The following is a 21,027-nucleotide window of genomic DNA, read 5'->3' on the forward strand; positions in this document are numbered from 1 at the left end:
GAAATTTCCAGATTAGACTATCTGATGAAGCTGTGAGTATTGATAATGAAGCTGTGAAGACTTTTCAGTATGCATTTTTTAAAAGTGGGTCCTCCTCAGTTAGATTGTAATTTCTGATGAAAATGACATCTATTCAAAGTGACTGCCTTTGAGGACCCACATTGGGAAAGAGGAAGCATGAAGATTACTGAGCATTGATGACTGTGATGGTGGATACAAAAGCCAGTGGAGATGTAATCTCGTGAGTGTGTTTATTAGGATAGTTATTGTTTTCATTAGTGCTCTGATTACAAAGTTGCATTGGATTTAAGTGATCTTTCCTGACCATATTTCCCCCAGAAGTCCTGTTATTTTTAGTGTGCAATTTTGCTGAACAAGAGATTTTTTAGGAAGACACATGTGACAATATCGCAGAATGTCTGGTACTTTTTTTATCTGCTGGACATCTAGTGTGGTGCTGGCTATATAGTGCATGCTTAATAAATACTTGTTGATTTTAGGCAACCTTTAATTCATAAATATTTTTCCATGACCTTGAAGGTGGTTACTTCTCATATTTGTTTAATCTCTATTTCCTTCAATTTCTCTATTAATGGCCCAGGTTGTTTAGATGAGAACACGCAGCAGAAGGGAGACACAGAAAGCCAGGGGAATGTTATAAGGATCATTAGAAACCTCTGGGTTAATGGATGGGTCTAAGATCAATTTGAAAATAACTAGAGCCTAGCAGATTTTTATCCTTCTTTTCTCTCAGGGCTGGCTTTTTAGTGTTCACTGGGTGCTAGACTCATGAGAGGCCAGATGGAGAGACCAAAAGGTCAGTGGCTCTAACATACATGTTTGATATCCCAACTGATGGTGATAACCTCCTTCTTTCTTCAGCATCCGAGAAAAGTTGTCTCTCCATCCATGAGCTTACTTGTGTCTCAGAAAGGTAAAAATCAAGAAATGCAGCTTCAGTCAGAGCAGCTTCGGGAGTGCACTTGGTGCGGTGCCTGGTTCCTAATCAGCGGACACAGTGTTCTTGCAGGAGAGCAGTGGCTCCTTTGTGTGTCAACTTCCAAGAGAGGCCAATGACCCTGATGCCTGAAGGAAGGGTGTTTGTTTGTAATTAACTCGAGCAAAATGCTGAATAACAAACATTAAGAATTCAGACGGGGCTGAGATAACCACCATAAAGTCAAGTGTAAGCCATATCAGGGACAGAGTCTCACTTTCCCAATGAAGATTATGTATGTTTTACATGTACCTTTAACTTGATTTTAAATGTTGCTTTGCCTGGCCTGAGTGAGGGTGATGAAGCCCAATCTTAGATGCAAAATAATGGCAATCCATTTTTAAGTCTATTTACACCCTCCAAACAGAACTCTTTGTATTACAACACCTTCCCCGCTTTTAAAACCACACCAATGAGACCTACCTACAGGTAGGGACGTTCATGATCTGGAAGCTGCTTATGTGCTTGCTTCTCTTGCTAACAGCAAACCCCGCCCCCCACGCCTCCAATTTCTTAACCCCAGGGTCTCTGCACATGCTATTGCTATTTTGTTTGCCTAGAACAGTGGTCCGTAAACTCATTAGTCAACAGAGCCAAATATCAACAGTACAACGATTGAAATTTCTTTTGAGAGCCAATTTTTTTAAAACCTAAACTTCTTCTAACGCCACTTCTTCAAAATAGACTCACCCAGACCGTGGTATTTTGTGGAAGAGCCACACTCAACGGGCCAAAGAGCCGCATGTGGCTCGTGAGCCGCAGTTTGCCGACCACGGGCCTAGAATGTTCTTCATTCACCTTCTTTGCTTCGTAATCACTCAATATATTTTTGCTTAATACCCTTCCCAATAGCCGGACAGTTCCGTAAGAGCAAACTACATCTGTCTTGTTCACCAGCATACACACAAAACCTCGCACAGTACCTAACACTCAGTAGGCTGTCAAGAAATACTTACTGACATTACACCTTGAAGACTCAGCTCAAACATCATCCTCTTTGGGAAGGTGTTCCGGAGCCTCTGACATTCCAGTGGGTACTTCCCTCCTGTGCTCCTGGGCTCCCAGTTCATATCTGTGGTGCTGAAGTGTGGCTCTGTAACAGTCTGTCTCTCCCAGTAGGCGGTAAGGTTCTAAGTGGCAAAAACAATGTCTGCTTCATCTGTATAACCCACTCTTTGTATCACCTGGTGTACTGTAAGGAGTTCAGTAAAGGTCTTACTGAGTAGATTACTGAGCATCTTTTTTTGTTTTATTAATCTCACCTGAGGATATGTTTCCATTGATTTTTAGAGAGAAAGGAAGAGAGGGGGAGAGACAGAGAGAAACATCAATGTGAGAGACACACATCAATTGGTTGCTTCGCACACACACCGGAACCAGGGCCAGGGATCGAGCCTGCAACCGAGGTATGTGCCCTTGACCAAAATCGAACCCGAAACCCTTCAGTCCAAGGGCTGATGTTCTATCCACTGAGCCAAACCAGCCCGGGAGGGGGCAACATTTGAGCTTGAAAACCTCCCAGCAACGGCCTATATCTATATCTCTCAAACAGGAATTATGTGAAAGCATTGGACAAACAGGTCACGTCTTTTTGCAGCATTCATTTTCATGCAACTTTTCAGTGGAGGAGACATTTAAGAAATTTAAATCATGCGTGTGCATGCACGCACATGTGTAGCGAGTCAAATTCAAAATATATGTCAAAACTTAAGTCAAAGAGAAACGTCAACAAAGCAAATTTAACATAGGGCTCCCTGTCCACCCTCTTTGGGAGCTTGCATTCCCTCTTCTATGCTGTCCCTGGGTAGTTTACCATCAGCATGATTAAGAAGATAGTTAATGGCAGCGCAGGGATTAAAACTGTTGATATCTAACTTTCTTTTCACTCTACTGTCCAAGTTAATTGCCTCATCAGCCTATAGCATAGTCCAATTTATTCTAATGCACTCAATAAATATGTTCATAAACAAAATAGATTCAGCAGAGTTGAATTTAGGTGGAAGGGGAGAAGGGCAAAAGGAGTCATAGCCTGAAGATATCGGAGTGACAGGCATAAGGACATGTTTAGACTTGGTATCTGAACTTACATTTCATGGAGCTTCCCTAGCATATGCGCTTTTATTCTATGACGGTGGTTCATTCAAACCCTGCTCTGCCCCTTGAATGTTCTCAGTGTGAACATTATTTTTTTTAAAGGGCTCTGTTAAAAAAGGATGGAAAAATATTGCGTGGGCCTCATCCTGACAACTCAAGGTTTAATGACTAACAATACTGGCAGTGCCCTGCTGCTGCTGCACAAAAACACCGAGTATTTGTCTAGAGGTTTACATTTTAAACAAAGTTTGGACACACGTGATCCTTTTCACTCCCCACAACAACCCTATACCTAAAGTAGTTCGGGAAACTGGGAATAGCACTCAATCCAATTGTTCGCTTTCTATAGGTGCTGTGGTTAAAAAGCCTGCAGCTTCTACTACCCAGCAGCATGGGAATAAAGAAAGATGATTTCTTTGGCGCCATGCAATCATGGCAATAGAAAGCACCCACTCTTTCCACTTTGACCCACACAGACTGGCAATTCATCAGCGCTCTAAGGGATGCCAGTTGCCTTGCCAATCAATCCCTCCCACAGGGCATAGCAGGACACCCGCCCCAGCAAGGCCGCTGCCAGGGAAGGTGCTCTGGCCTACACCAGTGAAAGCTTCTACTCAGGTAGATTCTGCAGTGAAACTCACACGTGAATCCTCCCAGACCTCAGTTTCCCCATCTCTAAAATGGGCTACACCTCCGCTCTCTGGACTGGTTCCCTCCCATTTCCCACGCAAGGCCCCTTGGACGTGAAATCAGTGCTTAACCACAGCTTAAAGTCCTCTCCTTGGGCTCCAGTCACCGCGCCGGGCATGCTCAGTGGCAGTGGCCCGGCCGGCTCGGCACCGGGAGTAGGAAGCAGTTCTCAGCGCCCAGGCGCTGACTGCGGGCACTTTGATGAATCACGTGTGTGGAGGCCTCTTAAAGAGATAGGCACGCACTTTCTCCACCCTAAACACCGCCCTGAGGGCGGTGGCGGCGGTAGTGGTAATTGCAGCTGCTCAGGGGCAGGGCTTGCCCCGGCGCCGAGTAGTGGCAACGGCGTGTGGCGTCAGGGGTGCCTGGGATCCCGGAGTCCCGAGGGCCTGAAATCTGCTGCTCCCTAGACAGACACACGCCCTCCCAGGGAGAGGTGCTCCCGAATCTGCGTGGGGCCGCGGGACCACCCCGAGGGGCTTCCTCAGTGGAGGAGAGGTGGGGTTACAGGGCACAGGTGACAGGGCCGGAGAAAGATGGAGCAGCCCGGGGCGGCGGCGTCGGGAGCGGGAGGCGGCAGCGAGGAACCCAGTGGGGGCCGGAGCAACAAGCGGAGCATGGGGAGCCGGGCCGCCAACGAAGAGGAAACGAAAAACAAACCCAAATTGGTGAGTGCTCCCGCAGCCCCCGCCGACCTTGGGGACAGCGAGAGCCCCGGGATCCTCCTGCCGTTGAACGCGGGGGCACCCGGGGCCCCCTCCCAAGGGTGACCGCGACCTCGCTGTGCAACTCGGGGAGCCGCTCCGAGCGGCCACGCCGAGGCGCGGAGACGGCGTGGGGGCGGAAGAGCACCCCCTTCTCCACTTAACCCCTTTCTCACTCGTGTCAGCCTGGGAAGGAGAAAGGCCCCACCCCAACTTGGGGAGACCCCGAGTACTGGGCAGGGTCTGTTGTTTGTCTAACTTGTGGGCGCAAACCTTCTTTGCGCGATTCTATTCCCTTCCCACCCCTGTCAGTTGCTGGGTTTTGCCTCTAGGGTCCCTTTTAGAGTCCGGGCTGGGAAACCGCGCTTCCCTGCAGTCCAAATACTTGGGAGCCCACCCACGGACTTACAAAATAAAAAATCCCACGAAACAAAAAACACACAACATAGGCCCCCCCCCCCCCGTCTTTCCACTTTACCAGAAATCTACGAGACGCCTACGTGAGTCTCTCCCCCCCCCCCATGTGCTCTCCCAAGAAACATTTCTTTGGAAGAGTGGGGGGAGCGTGGGAGTTGGAGGCTGGGTGAGGTACCACCAACTGTCGTGTGTAAATAGGTGGAGGCAGCCAGCGCTTCCACTTAGTTGATTCAGAACTCTCAAAGGCAGTCTGCACAAGTCCCACCGTCCTGAGTGTGTGAACCAGTGGTAGCAGTCCATTTCCTGCCACTGACTTCATGTGCAGAGGAATGAAATCTATGGGCCCGGTATTACATTGGGAAATACTAGTGTTCCCTCTACTCATCAGTAAAAAGGGTTCCTCTTTTTTGGTAAACTTTCTAATTCGGGTGGCATGAGGGGAAACGGTTTGCTTGCACAAATTCAGCAGATAATTCCTGTCTTAGCGTTGTTAGTCTAGCTCGGAAGCACAAGCCACATGTTGCTCATCTAGTTTTCAGTTTTAACCAGCAACTTGATTATAATTAGGAAGGAGAGGGTGACTTAACTGAAGCCTTTCTTATGGCATCTGGCCAATTTGGTGTGTACCTGCTATAACTTCTCTTGCCACCTATTTGCCTTTCACATTGGAAAACAGTGATCATAGTGTTATAGTTTCAGGAAATATACAGCCTTCCATTATGTGGGAAAGGACCCGGTTGGGTAGAAAAAAATAACAACTTGAAAGTCTCATCAATTCCATCCTAACGTGAGGCAAATTGAGAATTTAGTTGCTTGATGTGTCTTGTTACCCCAGTAACTACAAGTGAAGAAACTGAATCACAAGGTCTTTGTGAATTGTCTATGTTGGGCTTAATGGGTACCCTCACCATCATGAAAGTTGGAAAAGTTTTGTGAGTGTATCACCAAAGTTTAATGTACTTAAAAATTCTGATGTTGTAATTTTGAAATTTATCAGTTTGTGGTAAAAGAGTGGTCATATTTCCTTTTAATTTTGACCCAGCACAAAACTGTGGTTTAAACAGTGATTAAAAGTTTAAGCAAAAATAAACGTGATTTGATAGTTTCCACGAATAGTTTGGTGCAACCTGCAAGAACCTTTCAGTTTTAGGAAGTATGCTCCCAAGTGCAAGCACTTATCTCTGCCTCCTGGTAAATAACACCTTGATTATATTCTTCTCTTTGCTTTGGCCGTTTGTCCTGTGTTATCTTTTATGTTTTACTTGCTTTGACAAGGTAACTAGATATTTATGAGGTGGTGTCACTTTCAGTTCCTAGCTGACACTGTTTGGTGTTGAGCATAGCTTGATGTAGTAGAACAAGTATTTAAATCCAAGTGTTTATATCAGTGGGAATTTTTATTTTTTTACTCAAATATAACATTTGGGCCTTACATGATTTTACGAGCAGATGTGTCAGAGTTCAGAAATACAAATTTAGGAAGATATTTCAGCACTATTTTGAGACAAGCAAGTTGACCAAACAACAAGACTTGGTAAACTTCTTTTGATAAATGCCTTACTCCTTATTTTGAGTTGTCTTATTGAAGTGCTCAACATTTTCTTCAAAAGGCCTTTTAGGTAAAAGTTAATATGGAATTCTTAAAATATTGCTAGTAAGATAAAGATTTATCTAGACTGTTTTATTATTTTGGGTATTACGTTTTTAATCAGTATAATAGTCCTTAATTGTGTGCATGTGTTCATCTGCATGTGGGATTATAAAAGGGAGCCATATGGTAATAGAAATTATTTGTGTAGGTGATTGTGGGGGACAGCAGTTCTTAAACTCCTGAAATTGTCTGGAGTGTAGGTAGGTAGGTACATGCAGTTTTCTGGGCCCCATAGCCTTCATCAGTTTCTCAAAGGCATCTGTCACCTATAGAAGAATAAGAACTATTGGGTTACTAGAGGGGGTTGGGGGGGAGGAGGGGGAGGGGGAGAGGGAGAGGGAGAGGGAGAGGGAGAGGGAGGGGGAGAGGGAGAGGAAACAGGAAATGCCAGTTGATTTCACTTGAAGTTACTGGGAAATAGCACTGACTACAGGACTGATTGATATTGAAGATAATTCACCTGGGGATAAAAAGAAATTAATTACACAATATCAGTATAGCATTAGCTAAAGTGAAAGTTTCCACTAAGTAGAAAAATTAACTCAATAGCTATCGTATAGTGGATTCATAAAGTTTGAGGATTATGATTCTGTTGTTTTCATTTTAGTTCCTCATTGTTCTGAAAACTGGAGAAGGTAGGCATGTTTTCTATACTGAAGAACTATGCTTTTCTTTATATCCTCAGCTTCTGATGGGTATTAGTGAGAATTTTTTCAGAGAGACATTTCAGGACTTTAATGACTTCTGTTTAAGATTAATTCAGTCAAATTTAACAAAATTCGTATCTGTGCCTCCTTATAATGATCCTTTTATTTTGATTCTTTTTAATGAAGGCAACCTTATTTGGGATTCCTCATATATTGAATAATGCATTAGTAGTAGAGCTTGTATTTCATGTAACTATCTGGTGAGGCCCAGATTGTAGCATCTCCTCCAATAGCATGAGTCTTAGATTAATTAGTATCTTGATGTCAACCATGGGATGTATTTTGTCAAATCGAGAATTAGAGAGAGCTCTAGAAGGGGTATGATTGAATCCCACATGTTTAAGGCATCGACCTAACCATTAAGAGAGGCTAGTGTTAAGGTAGAACTAACACCCCTCATACACACACAGTGGTGTAGAGTGGCTTATTATTCTGTGGTGTTTTGTGTTTTGACTTTGTGTTTCTGTATGATTCCTGAAGCCTTTGGTTCCTTCGATAGTAGAGTTAAATTAGTAACTTGAAGTAACAAGTTAATTTTCTGGTTATTAAATAACTTTCTGAGTATTTGGTTATTGGTTTTTAATTGGCTAAATTCTGTTTGATTTTAATTGATAAATTTTGAACTTTATTATTTCATTTATGTAACAAACATTTACTGAGCATATATGGTGTGCTAGGCATTATTCTTAGGGCTAGTGATATAAGGGGAGGAAGAGGAACGGAGACAGAGAAGTTAATTAATGGATTAAAGAGCTGTGTGATAAGGAATGATTGGAACATGCATAGGAGGAGGATGTGAAATCATCATGGGGAGGCATCTAAATCTAAATGGATGCTAGAATGTGGTAAGGAAAGGCTAATATAGTAGGTGACATTTGCACCAAGGCTTGAAGAATAGGCCATTAATTGAAAAAGGCAAGGGAAAGACATTTTAAGTTGAAAGAACAACATACGCAAACAGAGAAACAGTAGCATGTCCAATAAAGGAACTGTGGGCAGGTGTTAATGGCTGAAACAAAGGGTACACATGGTTGGCCTACTAGAAAAGAGACAGAGTACAGATCATGATGCATATTTGTATGTCATGTTAGAGGTTCAGCTTTTTTTATTTAAGCTATAGCAAGTCATTTAAGAGATTTAAGCAGGAGATTGACTCGATCAGAACTGTGTTTCAGAAGGAAACACTACAATGGAGAATTTCTTGGAGAGGAGTGCTGGAATGGAGGCAAGAAGACCAATTAGGAAGAGCAGAATGGTGTAAAACAATTGGACGTTTGTAGTTGGAGACCTGGATTCCAATCGCAGCTCATCCATTTATTCCAAATGTTTTTCTGCATCTCAGTTTCCTCCTGTCATTTCATGGCCTCTCCGGCCACCCACCCTGAACATCTTCAACACATCTGAAATGCTCACTCTGGTCCTCCTTTAGAAATCTCACCTGTGGTTCACAGCCCAGCTCCTGTCTCAAAATGCTGTCATTCTCCCACTAAACATTCACTGATTACTTCACCTTACTGAAAGTTTTCTTTATTTTGAGCTCCTAGCTATTTTGAGTCTGAATGTTATATGCTGATCTTGTATCTGCAAAGATTTTAAAGTGCTTCTGGCAAGGGTCCTGCTGTATACCTTTTTTTGAAAACTTTGCAGGAGAGCACTTGGGTGTAAAACTACTCAGTAAATTATTATTTGTTGGGAATTCTTTCTCTGTAGGCCAGACATTTTGAGAGTGTAAATTGTTGAAAAGAGGCTTTAAAAAAAAAATAAATGTTTACTTTTATGTGCCTTTGTTTTTTAAACTTAGTGCACATACTCCATCAAGTGAACTTGTTCTGTACATTGTTTTGTGTCATTTCTCAATTTTGAAATTCAAGAAACTTCTTGGCTGGTAGAACACTCTTACTCCCTTGTTTGTTTGGACTATTCTGATATCAGAGCCTGAACTTCCACGCAGAGAAACAGTACCAAAATGGATGATGATCCAAGTAAGATTTTATTGTTATTAGTAGGAGACTTTATATTATTGGCAAAGAGTACTGAATGGAGGGCCAAAGGACCTGAGTTCCAGTGTTTGTCAAGTCCTTTATTTGCTTGTGATCTCTGATGAGCCATTTAACACCAGAAGTTTGCACCTTTTGATTAATAGCTGCCAGTCCTGAGATAATGTCTGCCTGATTTGCTTCACAAAGTGGTTTAGCTAAAATACAGTAATTGACTGAGAAAGCATAAGGAAATTGTATATTGCTATGCAAATATATAGAGCATTATTGTTAACCCCTTATATTACCTGAGTCAAATGTATTGTGGTTGGATGGCCAATGGATTTATTGCAATATGATAGTTCTATCATTATTATTATACTAGAGGCCCAGTGCATGAATTCATGCACCAGTGTGGTCCCTTGGCCTGGCCTGTGGGATCGGGCTGAAACCAGCTCTCCAACATCCCCTGAGGAGTCCATGATTGTGAGAGGGCACAAGCCAGGCCGAGGGACCCCATCAGTGCATGATCATGGCCGAGGAGGGATGCGGGAAGTTGGCCAGCTGGGGAGGGACCATGGGAGGGCTCCAGGGCACGTGCAGCCTGTCTCGTTCAGTCCCTATCAGCTGGGCCCCAGCAGCAAGCTCATCTACTGGTTGATGCATCTTTCCAGTGCATGTCATAGCGACTGGTCGACTGTCTGCCCCCTGGTGGTCAGTGCACATCATAGCGAGCGGTTGAACAGCCTTAGCATATCATTAGCATATCATGCTTTGATTGGTTGAAAGGCCAACTGGACACTTAGCATATTAGGCTTTTATTATCTATAATAATAAAAGGGTAATATGCTAATTAGACCAGACACCTTCTGGACATCATTCCGGACATTCTTCCTGATGAAGCCGGGGACGGAGGGAAGCCTGCTGGTCCCACGTGCCTGCAGGTGGCCCAAGGGAAACCAGCTCAGGTCCCGGGTGCCTGCAGGCGGCTGGAGGAGGGAAGCAGCCCGGGTCCTGGGTGCCAGAGGGAAGTTGGTGCCAGCAGCCGGGGGAAGGAAAGCCTACTATTGCATGAATTTTCAAGCATTGGGCCTCTAGTATAGGATAAAGTAGCATAATATGGTTGGTTATACATTTATTGATTCCTTATTCTCTCCACAATTATTTTGTCCACTTAGAGCATTATGCATTCTGTCCTTTTACTAATAATTTTTTTCCATTGAATGAATATAAGATGTGAGTGTAACTTTTTTGTCACTGTACTTTTTTATAAAGAACCAGGTTACTCTTTTCTTTGATTTAGAAGCATTTAAAAATTATATATTTATGATACCTGTCTTGTCAGGAATCATGCTGCTGTTGTACAAATAAGGAAACTGAGTCACTGATGTGTTAAGGGGTCTGATCTAGAGATAAGTTTAAAAGCTAGCACTTTTATTGTCAAAGTTAGCAATAACACTGAGTCATTATGCTTCAGGGACTCTGAAGGAGTAAAATTATTCAATCTCTCTCTCTCTCTCTCTCTCTTTTTTTTTTTTTTGGTTCCTTTTTGGAACAATTATAATTGTAATCCACCTAGCTCTCAGTAGTAACATGTTACTGAAGTGAAATCATATTCTTCTCCAACCTGGTCTCAAAGAACACTGTAAATAACAGGATGCTCTGAAAATAGTACATACATAATATATGTGAATTTACATGAACCAGCACATTTGCCTAAATATTACTGGTTATCTCTAGCACCATAGAGATTGTTATTGAAGACCCTACTTTCTCCTATTCCTATATTCAGTCTGCCATGCAGAAGAGACCAGTTCCTTTTGTTAGATTTTGGCTGTTTGATACTTTATTTTTGCCTCAAGCCTGAAGGAACTAAGGTGATGACCAGGTGACTTGAACTATGACTATATATTTGCTATCCAAGTGGGCATCTTGTAGAAAACACCCATGTGGAAGATTATCCAAAAAATGATGCATGCAAAGGAAGGTCCAGACATATTTTCACATAGCTATTTATTATTAATGTAACTAATGGAAAGAAATCAACTCGTACTAATTTAAAACTTATTTACCTGATCAGGGCGCATCAGTTTCAATCTAAATGGTTTACTCTGGCTATAGCTTGGACAGACACTCAACCGAATCCTGATCCTTGCTTGCTTACGTGAAGCAGCCTGGGGAAAAGGGTATTGATGCCTTTCTCATGAAAGAAATGTAGAAAACAAAATTCTTACTAATCACCATTTGCACAAGCTTTGGCTTAATGAAGGCTTTTCTGTATTGCTTTAGGGAGAGCAAGCTACCTTGCTACTAAATACAGACCAGCAAATTGGCTGCCAGTTTCTCCTTCTGTTAGAGTTCTGACAGGTGTGGTGCCTACTTCAAGTGACAAGCTTCTAGGTGGCTATTTAGGCAGCCTGGGTAGAATTTACGACTTCATTAGGATTGAATTGTTTCCCAAAGGCTACTGAGTCAATCACCTGGCAATCCTGGTACTCACCCAAGGGAGAAGAAACATTGGGCACAATCTTTAAAATAAATTCTTATTTCTTGTTCTGTGATAGATATCCACAAGCTCTGGTTAAGATCTGCTCAAAATTATGAGGAATTTTTATCTGTCCTTAACTTGCTAGCTGCTCTCACCCACCAAAAAGTGAAAGAGGGGCCCTAGCCGGTTTGGCTCAGTGGATAGAGCATTGGCCTGCAGATGGAAGGGTTCTGACTTCGATTCTGGTCAAGGGCACATGCCCGGGTTTCAGGGTTTTGTGCTCTATCCTCAGTAGGGGGTGTGAAGGAGGCAGCCAATCAATAATTCTCTCTCATCATTGATGTTTCTATCTCTCTTTCCCTCTCCCTTCCTCTCTGAAATCAATAAAATATATATTTTTAAAAAGTAATAGATAAAATTAAGTTTCTACTTTCTTTGTAATAAGGGCTGATTAAGCCTATAAAACATGAAAATTTCAAATATACTATAGAGTCGAGAGGATAGTCTAATGAACCACCACATATCCATTACCCACATACAGGATGAGGCAAAAGTAGGTATACAGTTGTGCGTATAGAAAATAATACAATAATTAATAAATAATAACACAAGAATAAACACAGTTACCTCGATTTTTAACATTTGCTTCATCCATCCTTTATTTGTTTCTTGCTAAAGTATTTAATGCAGATCCCAGATATCATGTCCTTTTACTCCTAGGTACTTAGTATGCATCTCTAAAAATTACTGACTTAAAAAAAAATGTAACCACTATGTCACTGTTGCATCTTTAAAAATTAACATATTCCTTGGCATCATCTAACACTCAATTCATAATCAAATATCCCCAATGGCCTAAAAATAATTAGATTTTAATCTAACATGTGCCTAATTAATGTACATTGTCACTGAGCTCCTTTAACAAATACAGCTTTAAATTAATGGTGAAATCATAGTCAAAGTTATTCTACATAAAGGGCTACCATAAAGTATCACATCCAATTAAATGCTCTTCTATCTGTAATTCTATACAAGTGTCTGGAAAGGTTGACTATATAAGTGTGGAGATACTCCTTAGAATAGCTGCTATGTGCCATAGGAAATAGAGCAGTTTAAGACTTTTGGCTCTACTCACTGGTTGGGTAATCATGCATTCTTCATTTTCAATTTGTCAAGTGGGGTGGGGTTTATGTGTAAGAATTTTCCTCCCAGAGAAATGCTGTAGATCAATGTTGAAGGAAATGTGTTCTTGAGTTCTAGGTAAAGGGCTCATCTAGCTTTTTGATACACACACAACTAAGTTTATGTTACCAGCTCTAGTTTTTATTTCAATACAAATGCCATTTTGGTACTTGAGGTGTCTTTATTTTTAGCCCTTTTAATAGACTCTAGGTTGCTGAATCTGGATGAGGAACTCTGAATTGTTAAAGTTCCTTATTTAAACATTTGTGGGGTTAAAATTGAAAACCAGGCTACACTAATGAGGTGATAGAGCTGGGTATGGGTGGAGTGGGTAAGTATGAGAATTAACTTGGGCAAGTGGCCTACTCTCCACACAGATTTACTAAAGAAATTGTGTAACCACTGTCTTCCAGAGAGCAATTTAGTGCTGTTATTGTGCTGGGAGGTGATACGCTTATAATTTCTCAACTTTTTAGTAATCCATCTCCACTCTGCAACTTCTAGGCTGTCCTTTTACTGACCCAATCAAGTGGGTAATTTTCCTCCAAACAGGAGATGAGTGATAATTGTTGGGGCTGGACAGATGGCCTTTCCTCCTTTTGTTTTGTCCAGGAGAGCGAAAGCTAAGGAGGTGGTGTTTTATGTGCTTTGAAATCAATCACTGATAATATGCTATTAAACATTTGAGATTTTATGCTTGCTGAAGCTGTTTAGGAAGATTCTATATATAGAAAGTAAGGCTTTACGTAGACTTTACACTTGTATTTTGAACTTTAATAAAGTATATGTGTGCTAGAGACCAGGGCCACTGTGTATGGTGGGGCCCAACTCAAGGGTGAGATACCATAGAGGTCATAGCACTTACCAAATCATGTGCCCAGTCACAAGACTATGTTTTCAGGGGGCCACCTTTTCTAATGCACACAAAGGTGCCAGTGGGCTAGCTACTGCACTTAAACCAGATGGATTTTGTTCTGAAACCTGATGGGGAATTTAGCAAGGCACGGGACAGAGTTTAAGTATCTCATTTAGAATAGGTATTTCCATTTGTCATGGATTCTGGGGAAAAAAAAGGCATATATCTATGTAACATGTTGTCCTAAACCTGGCTACATGTGCTTTTAAATTACTGCAATCCTCAAATGTAGAGGCCTGTGTCCTTGAGGACCTAGGCTACCAGTTCACTCTGTTCATTACTTCCTCTTAGTTAAGGCACCTCCCTTTCTGCACTCTTCCCAGTAATTTTCTTCTTCTTTTTTTTTTTAATATATTTTATTGATTTTTTACAGAGAGGAAGGGAGAGGGATAGAGAGTCAGAAACATCGATGAGAGAGAAACACCGATCAGCTGCCTCCTGTACACCTCCCACTGGGGATGTGCCCGCAACCAAGGTACATGCCCTTGACCGGAATCGAACCTGGGACCCTTCAGTCCGCAGGCCGACGCTCTATCCACTGAGCCAAACCGGTTAGGGCTCCAGTAATTTTCTTGATATTATTGTTCCACACGCTTCACATGGTTACAGACTGTGACAGATAAGACTGCATTTTTGGGAAGTTAGTGTCATAACTTCAATTTATTTTCATATACATTGCCCATGATATAAGGCCAGAACATATAGCAAGTTAAGATGGGTTAAAATAAATTTGGCAGAAGCATTTACTCTAATAATATGCTCTGCAGCTGAGTATATTACAAAAATCAATGTTTTTTAGAAGGGTCAGTGTGTACATAAAACATTTGTGAGTAGAAACAATCTTTTCTTAGGCTGACCTCACAGCTTGTTTTTCATTGGCAGTGCATTAGCTTACAGTTTTCCTCCCCTTTGGTTGAGAAGCTAATGATCTTTAAACAAGCTATTAAAGGGAAGAATAATTTTACAATGTAAAAAAATAAAAATGGCCTGGATATTATATCCATGCTGGTGGTTTGGCTTTTCATGTATTTGTTTTATCAAAGCAGGGCCAACCCATGTTCTCTAATCTCTAAATTCTTAGGCTTTCTCAGTAAAGCCTATACTTGCTTCATCAAACCATTTCAGATGGTCTTATGAATTTCTGAGAGATCCAAGGGCTCGATTTTTATGTAAGTTGAGTAGGTCTGAGGCCAAATACTAAGTTTTTAAGTGTCTATATCTCTGTATAAAATGGAATTGAGGCATTAGTTATACTTTAAAGTCAGAATTGTGCAGGGCTCAGGCCTGATTTTCCACACTCTTCTACCAGCTCTATTGTAGCTAACTGTGGATCAAGATATGTTATGCTACAAATTCCTGCTTTCGACCCCCTCCATTTAAATATTGTTAGCATTTGTGTGTTTCTGACTCTGAAGATCATCTGATTCCTTGTGGTTTTTACTGGTTTCAGCAAATATTATTAATGGTGAATGCTATTGCCTGGCCACAGAAATAACATGCAGAAGGGTGGCCATTGGATGTGAAATCAATTACTGGATGTGACAGAGATGTATTTAAAAGCATCTTCCATCCATACCCGTCGCCAACCATGTTGCCAGAAACGAGTAGAAACTACATTTTGATCTTAGTACCATTACTTCACATTTTCAAGACTCCACATTTTATTTTATAGAATCTAAGAGTATTTCATATGCTATATATAGAGTTGAAATAGGCAAGTAGGATATCTAACTGATCCTATTAAGTCTTTTTTTTTAAAGAGTTAGTTGCTGGCAGTTTAAAGAGATTATATAGAGAGTAAGGTGACTACTTTGAAAATATATCTCTAGGTAAGTAATTTATCTATCTTCTTTCTGGGTGTCAGTTCTGTAAAATAAGGGAGTTGAAATAAACAGTCTTCCAGGTTCCATTCAGTTCTAATGTACTGGGAATCAAAGGTTATTGAGAGCAGTAATGAATCTGCCCTAACATAAATACATGACATCTGGGTTTCAGTTAGATGGAAAGTTAACAAACATGAAAGATAACTGTTTAATGTTGAATGCTAATGGGTGAAAATCCTAGTTCACGTTACTGTCCTGTTTTGGGAGTCTGAGTTAGCCCAGTTCAGTGAAGTTAACATCCATGTTTTAACCATGCTTTATATGCAGGACCCTAGAGAATGCTGGCTCTGCCCTAGGTCAGTCTAATTCCTGGGTGGTTTGCCTTGATTCACTGACCAAGTACAGTACTCAAGCCTGCCCAGAGGTGATTCTCAATAAACACCCTCATGTGTACTGGTTGCTATTCTTACTGCCTTGCATATATATGTCAAGAACTATGTATGGTCTGGGTTTTAATCCTGCTTACCCACCTGTTGCTGTTTTCTGGATGGTTGCAGAAGACACAAGACTCCTGGATCAGAGACAAAACACAGTTTATTATTCATTGCAAAAGCAATAGCCAGAATGTCACTATGACACACTGGTGCACTATGGTCTTAAGTCCCATGAAATGGATCAGGATGGATCCCTACACAGGTAGTGAGTTGCATTACAGGAGAGGAACAATGAGCTTAGAGGATTTACCTCTTGTTTAAAAATATATATTTTTATTGATTTCAGAGAGGAAGGGAGAGGGAGAAAGAGAAACATCAGTGATGAGAGAGAATTATTGATTGGCTGCCTCCTGCATGCCCCCCTCCCTCCACTGGGGATCGAGCCCACAACCCGGGCATGTGCCCTGTCCGGGTATTGAACCATGACTTCCTGGGTCATAGGTTGATGCTCAACCACTGAGCAACACCGGCCTGGCAGATTTATCACTTTTATAGTAATCAGACACAAGCCTGCTCTATGTCTGGGGAGGGGAGATGTCATTACTCCATCCAGGGTTTCTTGCTACAAACAAAGCCCTGAGAAATGGGAAAAGTGTTGTCAGGGCCTTTCCGTTTTGGCATCCCCAACAAGAATGTGCAGGATGCTCAGAAATGATGATAGACATTGTCCTCCATCGAGAGTAACTCATTTGATTTTCACAACTGTTATTTTGTTGGTAAGGAGAAAGGCTCAGAGCACATACATAACTTGCCTAAGGATATACAGTGGTGAATTTGGAGTTTAAGACCAGTGTGACTGTAAAATCCCTTGTTTTAAACCATGATTTTCTAGAGCACCTAAGACCCTAAACTTCAGAGTAGCTTTAATTTGACCTGAAGACCTAGTGGTTCTCTAGACTGGCGATGGTTGGACCTGGCCTACCTTTTGCAGTATGCTTATGTATAATTTAGAAGATAGAGTTCAGGACAATTCATTTTAATGCCACTGACAAAAGTTAAAATTCTTTGAATCACTGTCTGAAAGTAGTGGGTCATATATGTAACCATTGTTAGCAAAGACCATGAGGATAAAAGTGATATGGCTGTGGATTTTAAGGATACACGAACGTAATTCTTAAAAATACCAGTCTGGCCTAGCCGGTATGGCTCAGTGGTTGACCGTTGACCTATGAACCAGGAGGTCGGGGTTCAATTTCTGGTCAGGGCACATGCTCAGGTTGTGGGTTCGATCCCCAGTGTGGGACGTGCAGGAAGCAGTCGATCAATGATTCTCATCATGAATGCTTCTATCTCTCTCTCCCTCTCCCTTCCTCTCTGAAATAAATAAAAACATATTTAAAAAATAATTTAAAAAAATACCAGTCTGACAGTTTGGCCTCTGTTAAATAATTTCATGGTCAACACAAGGACTATTACTACTGTTGCATATTGCATGCAATTCTTACTTGTTCTTTCTATGTTAGCCATGAAGAGAGTCACTTTTGAACATTGCAAGCCATGCTGCCTGCTTCATTTTTTAGTTTCTCACTTCCCCTCCCCATTCCCCTTCTGTTTGTTGTGAAATTTTGTGTGAAGTAAAACTGCTTTGGAAAAACTAATGCTAATCTCCCATTACACAAGTACACAATATGCATTATTTTTTGTTTAGGGGAGTGCCAAGAACCACCTACCTTCTCCTGCTGCTTCCTGTGCCTGCTTTGCCTAAAGATTGGCTGCTATAAAAGTGTGACATATTCAGCCAAGTGCTATCTTTTTTAATTAGGCTGCTGAAAGTGACAAACTCTTTTTGCGTTGATGTGTGACAAGTAATAGAGCCCTAAACTATAGGTTTAATGCCAAGTAATACGGAAATGCATTAATGTGATTTGAGTTCTAGTTCCTCAGCCTTAACCATTCATCCCTCCCAAAAGGAAAAGAAGGACTTTAACTTTAGAAAATGGGGAGTAAAGTAGATCATGAATACACCAGTATATGCCTGAAATTCAGTGATTTCTCACTTATGGTCACTAACCTTAATGAGTTAAAGTTTCTATGTTGGTTCTTTTCATTGAACTACCTAGTATGTAAAATAAATATGAAATAAGGTAAAGGCTGTCTTAAGCTGCATAATGATATAAACATAATTGAGGCCCTAACTGGTAAGGCTCAGTTGGTTGAGTGTTGTCCTGTGCACCTAAAGGTCACCGGTTCAATTCCCAGTCAGGGCACATACCCAGGTTGCAGGTTTGATCCCTGGTCAGGGCTTGTGTGAGAGGCAACTGATCGATGTTTCTCTCTCCCCCTCTCCCTTCTTACTGTCTCTCTAAAACCAATAAAAACATAGTAAAATAACTGGGAAAGCTGATAATTAAGGTAAGTGTTTTTAAAAATGTATTTTTTTAAGTATCTCTCACCTATTCTTACAGATTCATATTGTCTCCAAATATGATTCTGGTTGTTGATATCCTTCTTTAGTTTTTTACCTCATATAACCCAAAGAGCTTTGTGTTTTGGACACATATAAAGAAGAATGTAGTATTCCTCTGACCCCAAAATATGTTCTTTTCCTTACAACAGTGGTTCTCTTTGGGGAACAGTTTAACCTCCTAGGGGACATTTGATAATGTCTGGAGTCATGTTTGGTTGTCAGAAATGGGGAAGAGTGCTACTGGTATCTAGTGAGTAGAGGGCAGGGATGCTGCTGAACATACTACAGTGTGCAAGACGGTCCTCCATGACCAAGAATTATTTCATTCCAAATGTAAGTAGTGCCAAGGTTTTTAAACCTTGCCTGGGATCCTGTGACTTTTTGTTTTAGGATGAAAATTCCTATGGCTCCTTAACCATTCTTTACTCTCCATTCTATTCTTTCCTCTATATTAAGATGGGGCCAGATCATCCCTGTCTTCAAGGAAGCATTGTTTATTTCATTGACTCCCACCAAAGTTATTTTCATTTCCTTTTTTCCCTCTACAGGAAATCTGCTGGAAAATACTGTTTACAATTTTGTAGTTGTAAACTATACATTTTATCACTTATCTCATTTCTGCCCTCCAAAAAAATTAATTCTCTTCCTATTTTTCCACCTGCTGATTCCACAATACCTCAACAAGTTTAGATACTAATCACTTTTAACTCATCTGTACAGATTTTAGAATCCACGGTAGAGAATTATCTGGCAACTTTTGCCTCTTGATTGGTTGACTGCCCAAAGTAACAGCTTCCTTGCCTCCCATCTCAAAAATTTCTCTCTTATATGCCCTTCTCCACATACAATTGCAGGCAATCATATGCCTCTTCAAATGCTACCTGAATGCAGTTAAGGCCAAACCTTTCCAGCTACTTTGACATCTAAGGTCTATACACTATCATTGTTTGGTGAAACACATTTCCAAACTATGATGCAGTTCTACTAAAAACAGCAAAAAGTTGATTCATTTTTCTTAGATCCATCTGAAACCTGGAATTCTTTATGGCAGTCTTTGTTTTAATAATCTTTCTTTTTTTCAGGGAAAATAAAAATTAACTTGATGTCACTCCCCTGAACATACACAGATACACACACACACACACACACACACACACAACAAGCAAGACAGACACGCATACCGAGCAATCAAGACACACACACACACACACACAGAGTTTACAGTTTACTTTTTCAACATAAGGTTTACTCTTGCCTCACTTACCACCAGACTATATTACTATAATATTAGTCACTGACTGACCTTTATGATTTCTGGTTCAGTTGAACAAGGTTAACTTCCCTGTTTGACCAGTGAAAGTCAGTGACTACTCACTCAATTTGACAGGATCAAGTTTATTTTTTATATTTAGGGCTACTGTTAGGCTACCTAATTTTATCTTCTTTCCGTCTTTCTATTTGCCCTTTATTTAAGTGAAGATATTAGCTGCATTGCCCCATTTTCCTGAAATAACCTCATCTTTTTTTCTCTTTTCAGTGAATTCTAAGTACTTTCCTTCTATTTCTTCATATAACTTCTAAAATCTATATTAACTGATTGAAAATGACATGATCAACTCATTCCCCTTCTGAGAGCTAGTTCATTCTGTGGCATGCATGACCATATTCCCAGTTATGCTTATTATAAATGTTCTTTACAGTGTGCAATCATTCCACATGCAAAATTCTCATTATGAATGAGGCATCATGCTGAAGGTACAAATACAACTATACATAGGTCTTAGTCTCAAGGAGTTTGTGGCCTAGCGAGAAAAGGACATACAAGTGTAAAGTAAAGTCCTATAATAATAAGTGTCAGCAGAGTGCTGTTGAAATGCCACATACTGTGCTGGGTACGGAGAGGAGAGACTTCACAGAGGTCACATTTGACTCTGGGTCTTGGAGAATGAAGAATAGTTTGATAAGGTTACAAGGAAGGACATTCTCAGTAGAGGGATCATCATGTATACAAGTTGAGAGCTCAGTAAAGGCTTGTATTTTTTTTAAGGGTCATTGATTAAAAAATGTCATGTCTTGGAGGGAAGGCTATGACTAAATTTGCTTTGTAACAGAATATGGGTGATCATATGAAGCATCTTTCACTAACTCAAAAATGAAGTAAAGAGAGGGAACTAACATTGAGTGCCTACAATGTTTCAAGCATTCTTCTGGGAGCTTTACATCGCTATCTTAATTTTTATCATAAATGTGTATGGTAAGTATAATTATTTCCCTCATTTTACAGATAAAGAGAATGACTCTCAGAGAGGTTAACTGATTTTGATTCCAAAATACATGCTATTTTGTAGTAGCATGCTACCTTCTTCTTAGAAGTAACAGACTATATTTAAAATTAAAAAATGAACTATTATGTTTTTTTCTGTTATGTTAAAATATACTTCATATTTTATATTTTATTTTTTTCTTCCTATCACAAACCTT

At 40.7% G+C, this 21,027-nt stretch overlaps 1 protein-coding gene across 1 annotated transcript in view; it reads left to right on the forward strand.

Annotated features, from left to right (window-relative positions):
* Positions 1-4,105: 4,105 nt before the first annotated feature.
* The window catches only part of DIAPH2 (diaphanous related formin 2), a 1,007,470-nt gene continuing 990,548 nt past the window's right edge, over positions 4,106-21,027 (forward strand). The window contains exon 1 of the mRNA XM_080653027.1: positions 4,106-4,449. Coding sequence (XP_080509153.1) covers positions 4,318-4,449 — 132 coding nt within the window. The 5' untranslated portion in view covers positions 4,106-4,317. The remainder of the gene's footprint in view (positions 4,450-21,027) is intronic.

Source organism: Plecotus auritus (genome assembly GCF_963455305.1).
Source record: "Plecotus auritus genome assembly, chromosome: X".
Taxonomy (NCBI): domain Eukaryota; kingdom Metazoa; phylum Chordata; class Mammalia; order Chiroptera; family Vespertilionidae; genus Plecotus; species Plecotus auritus.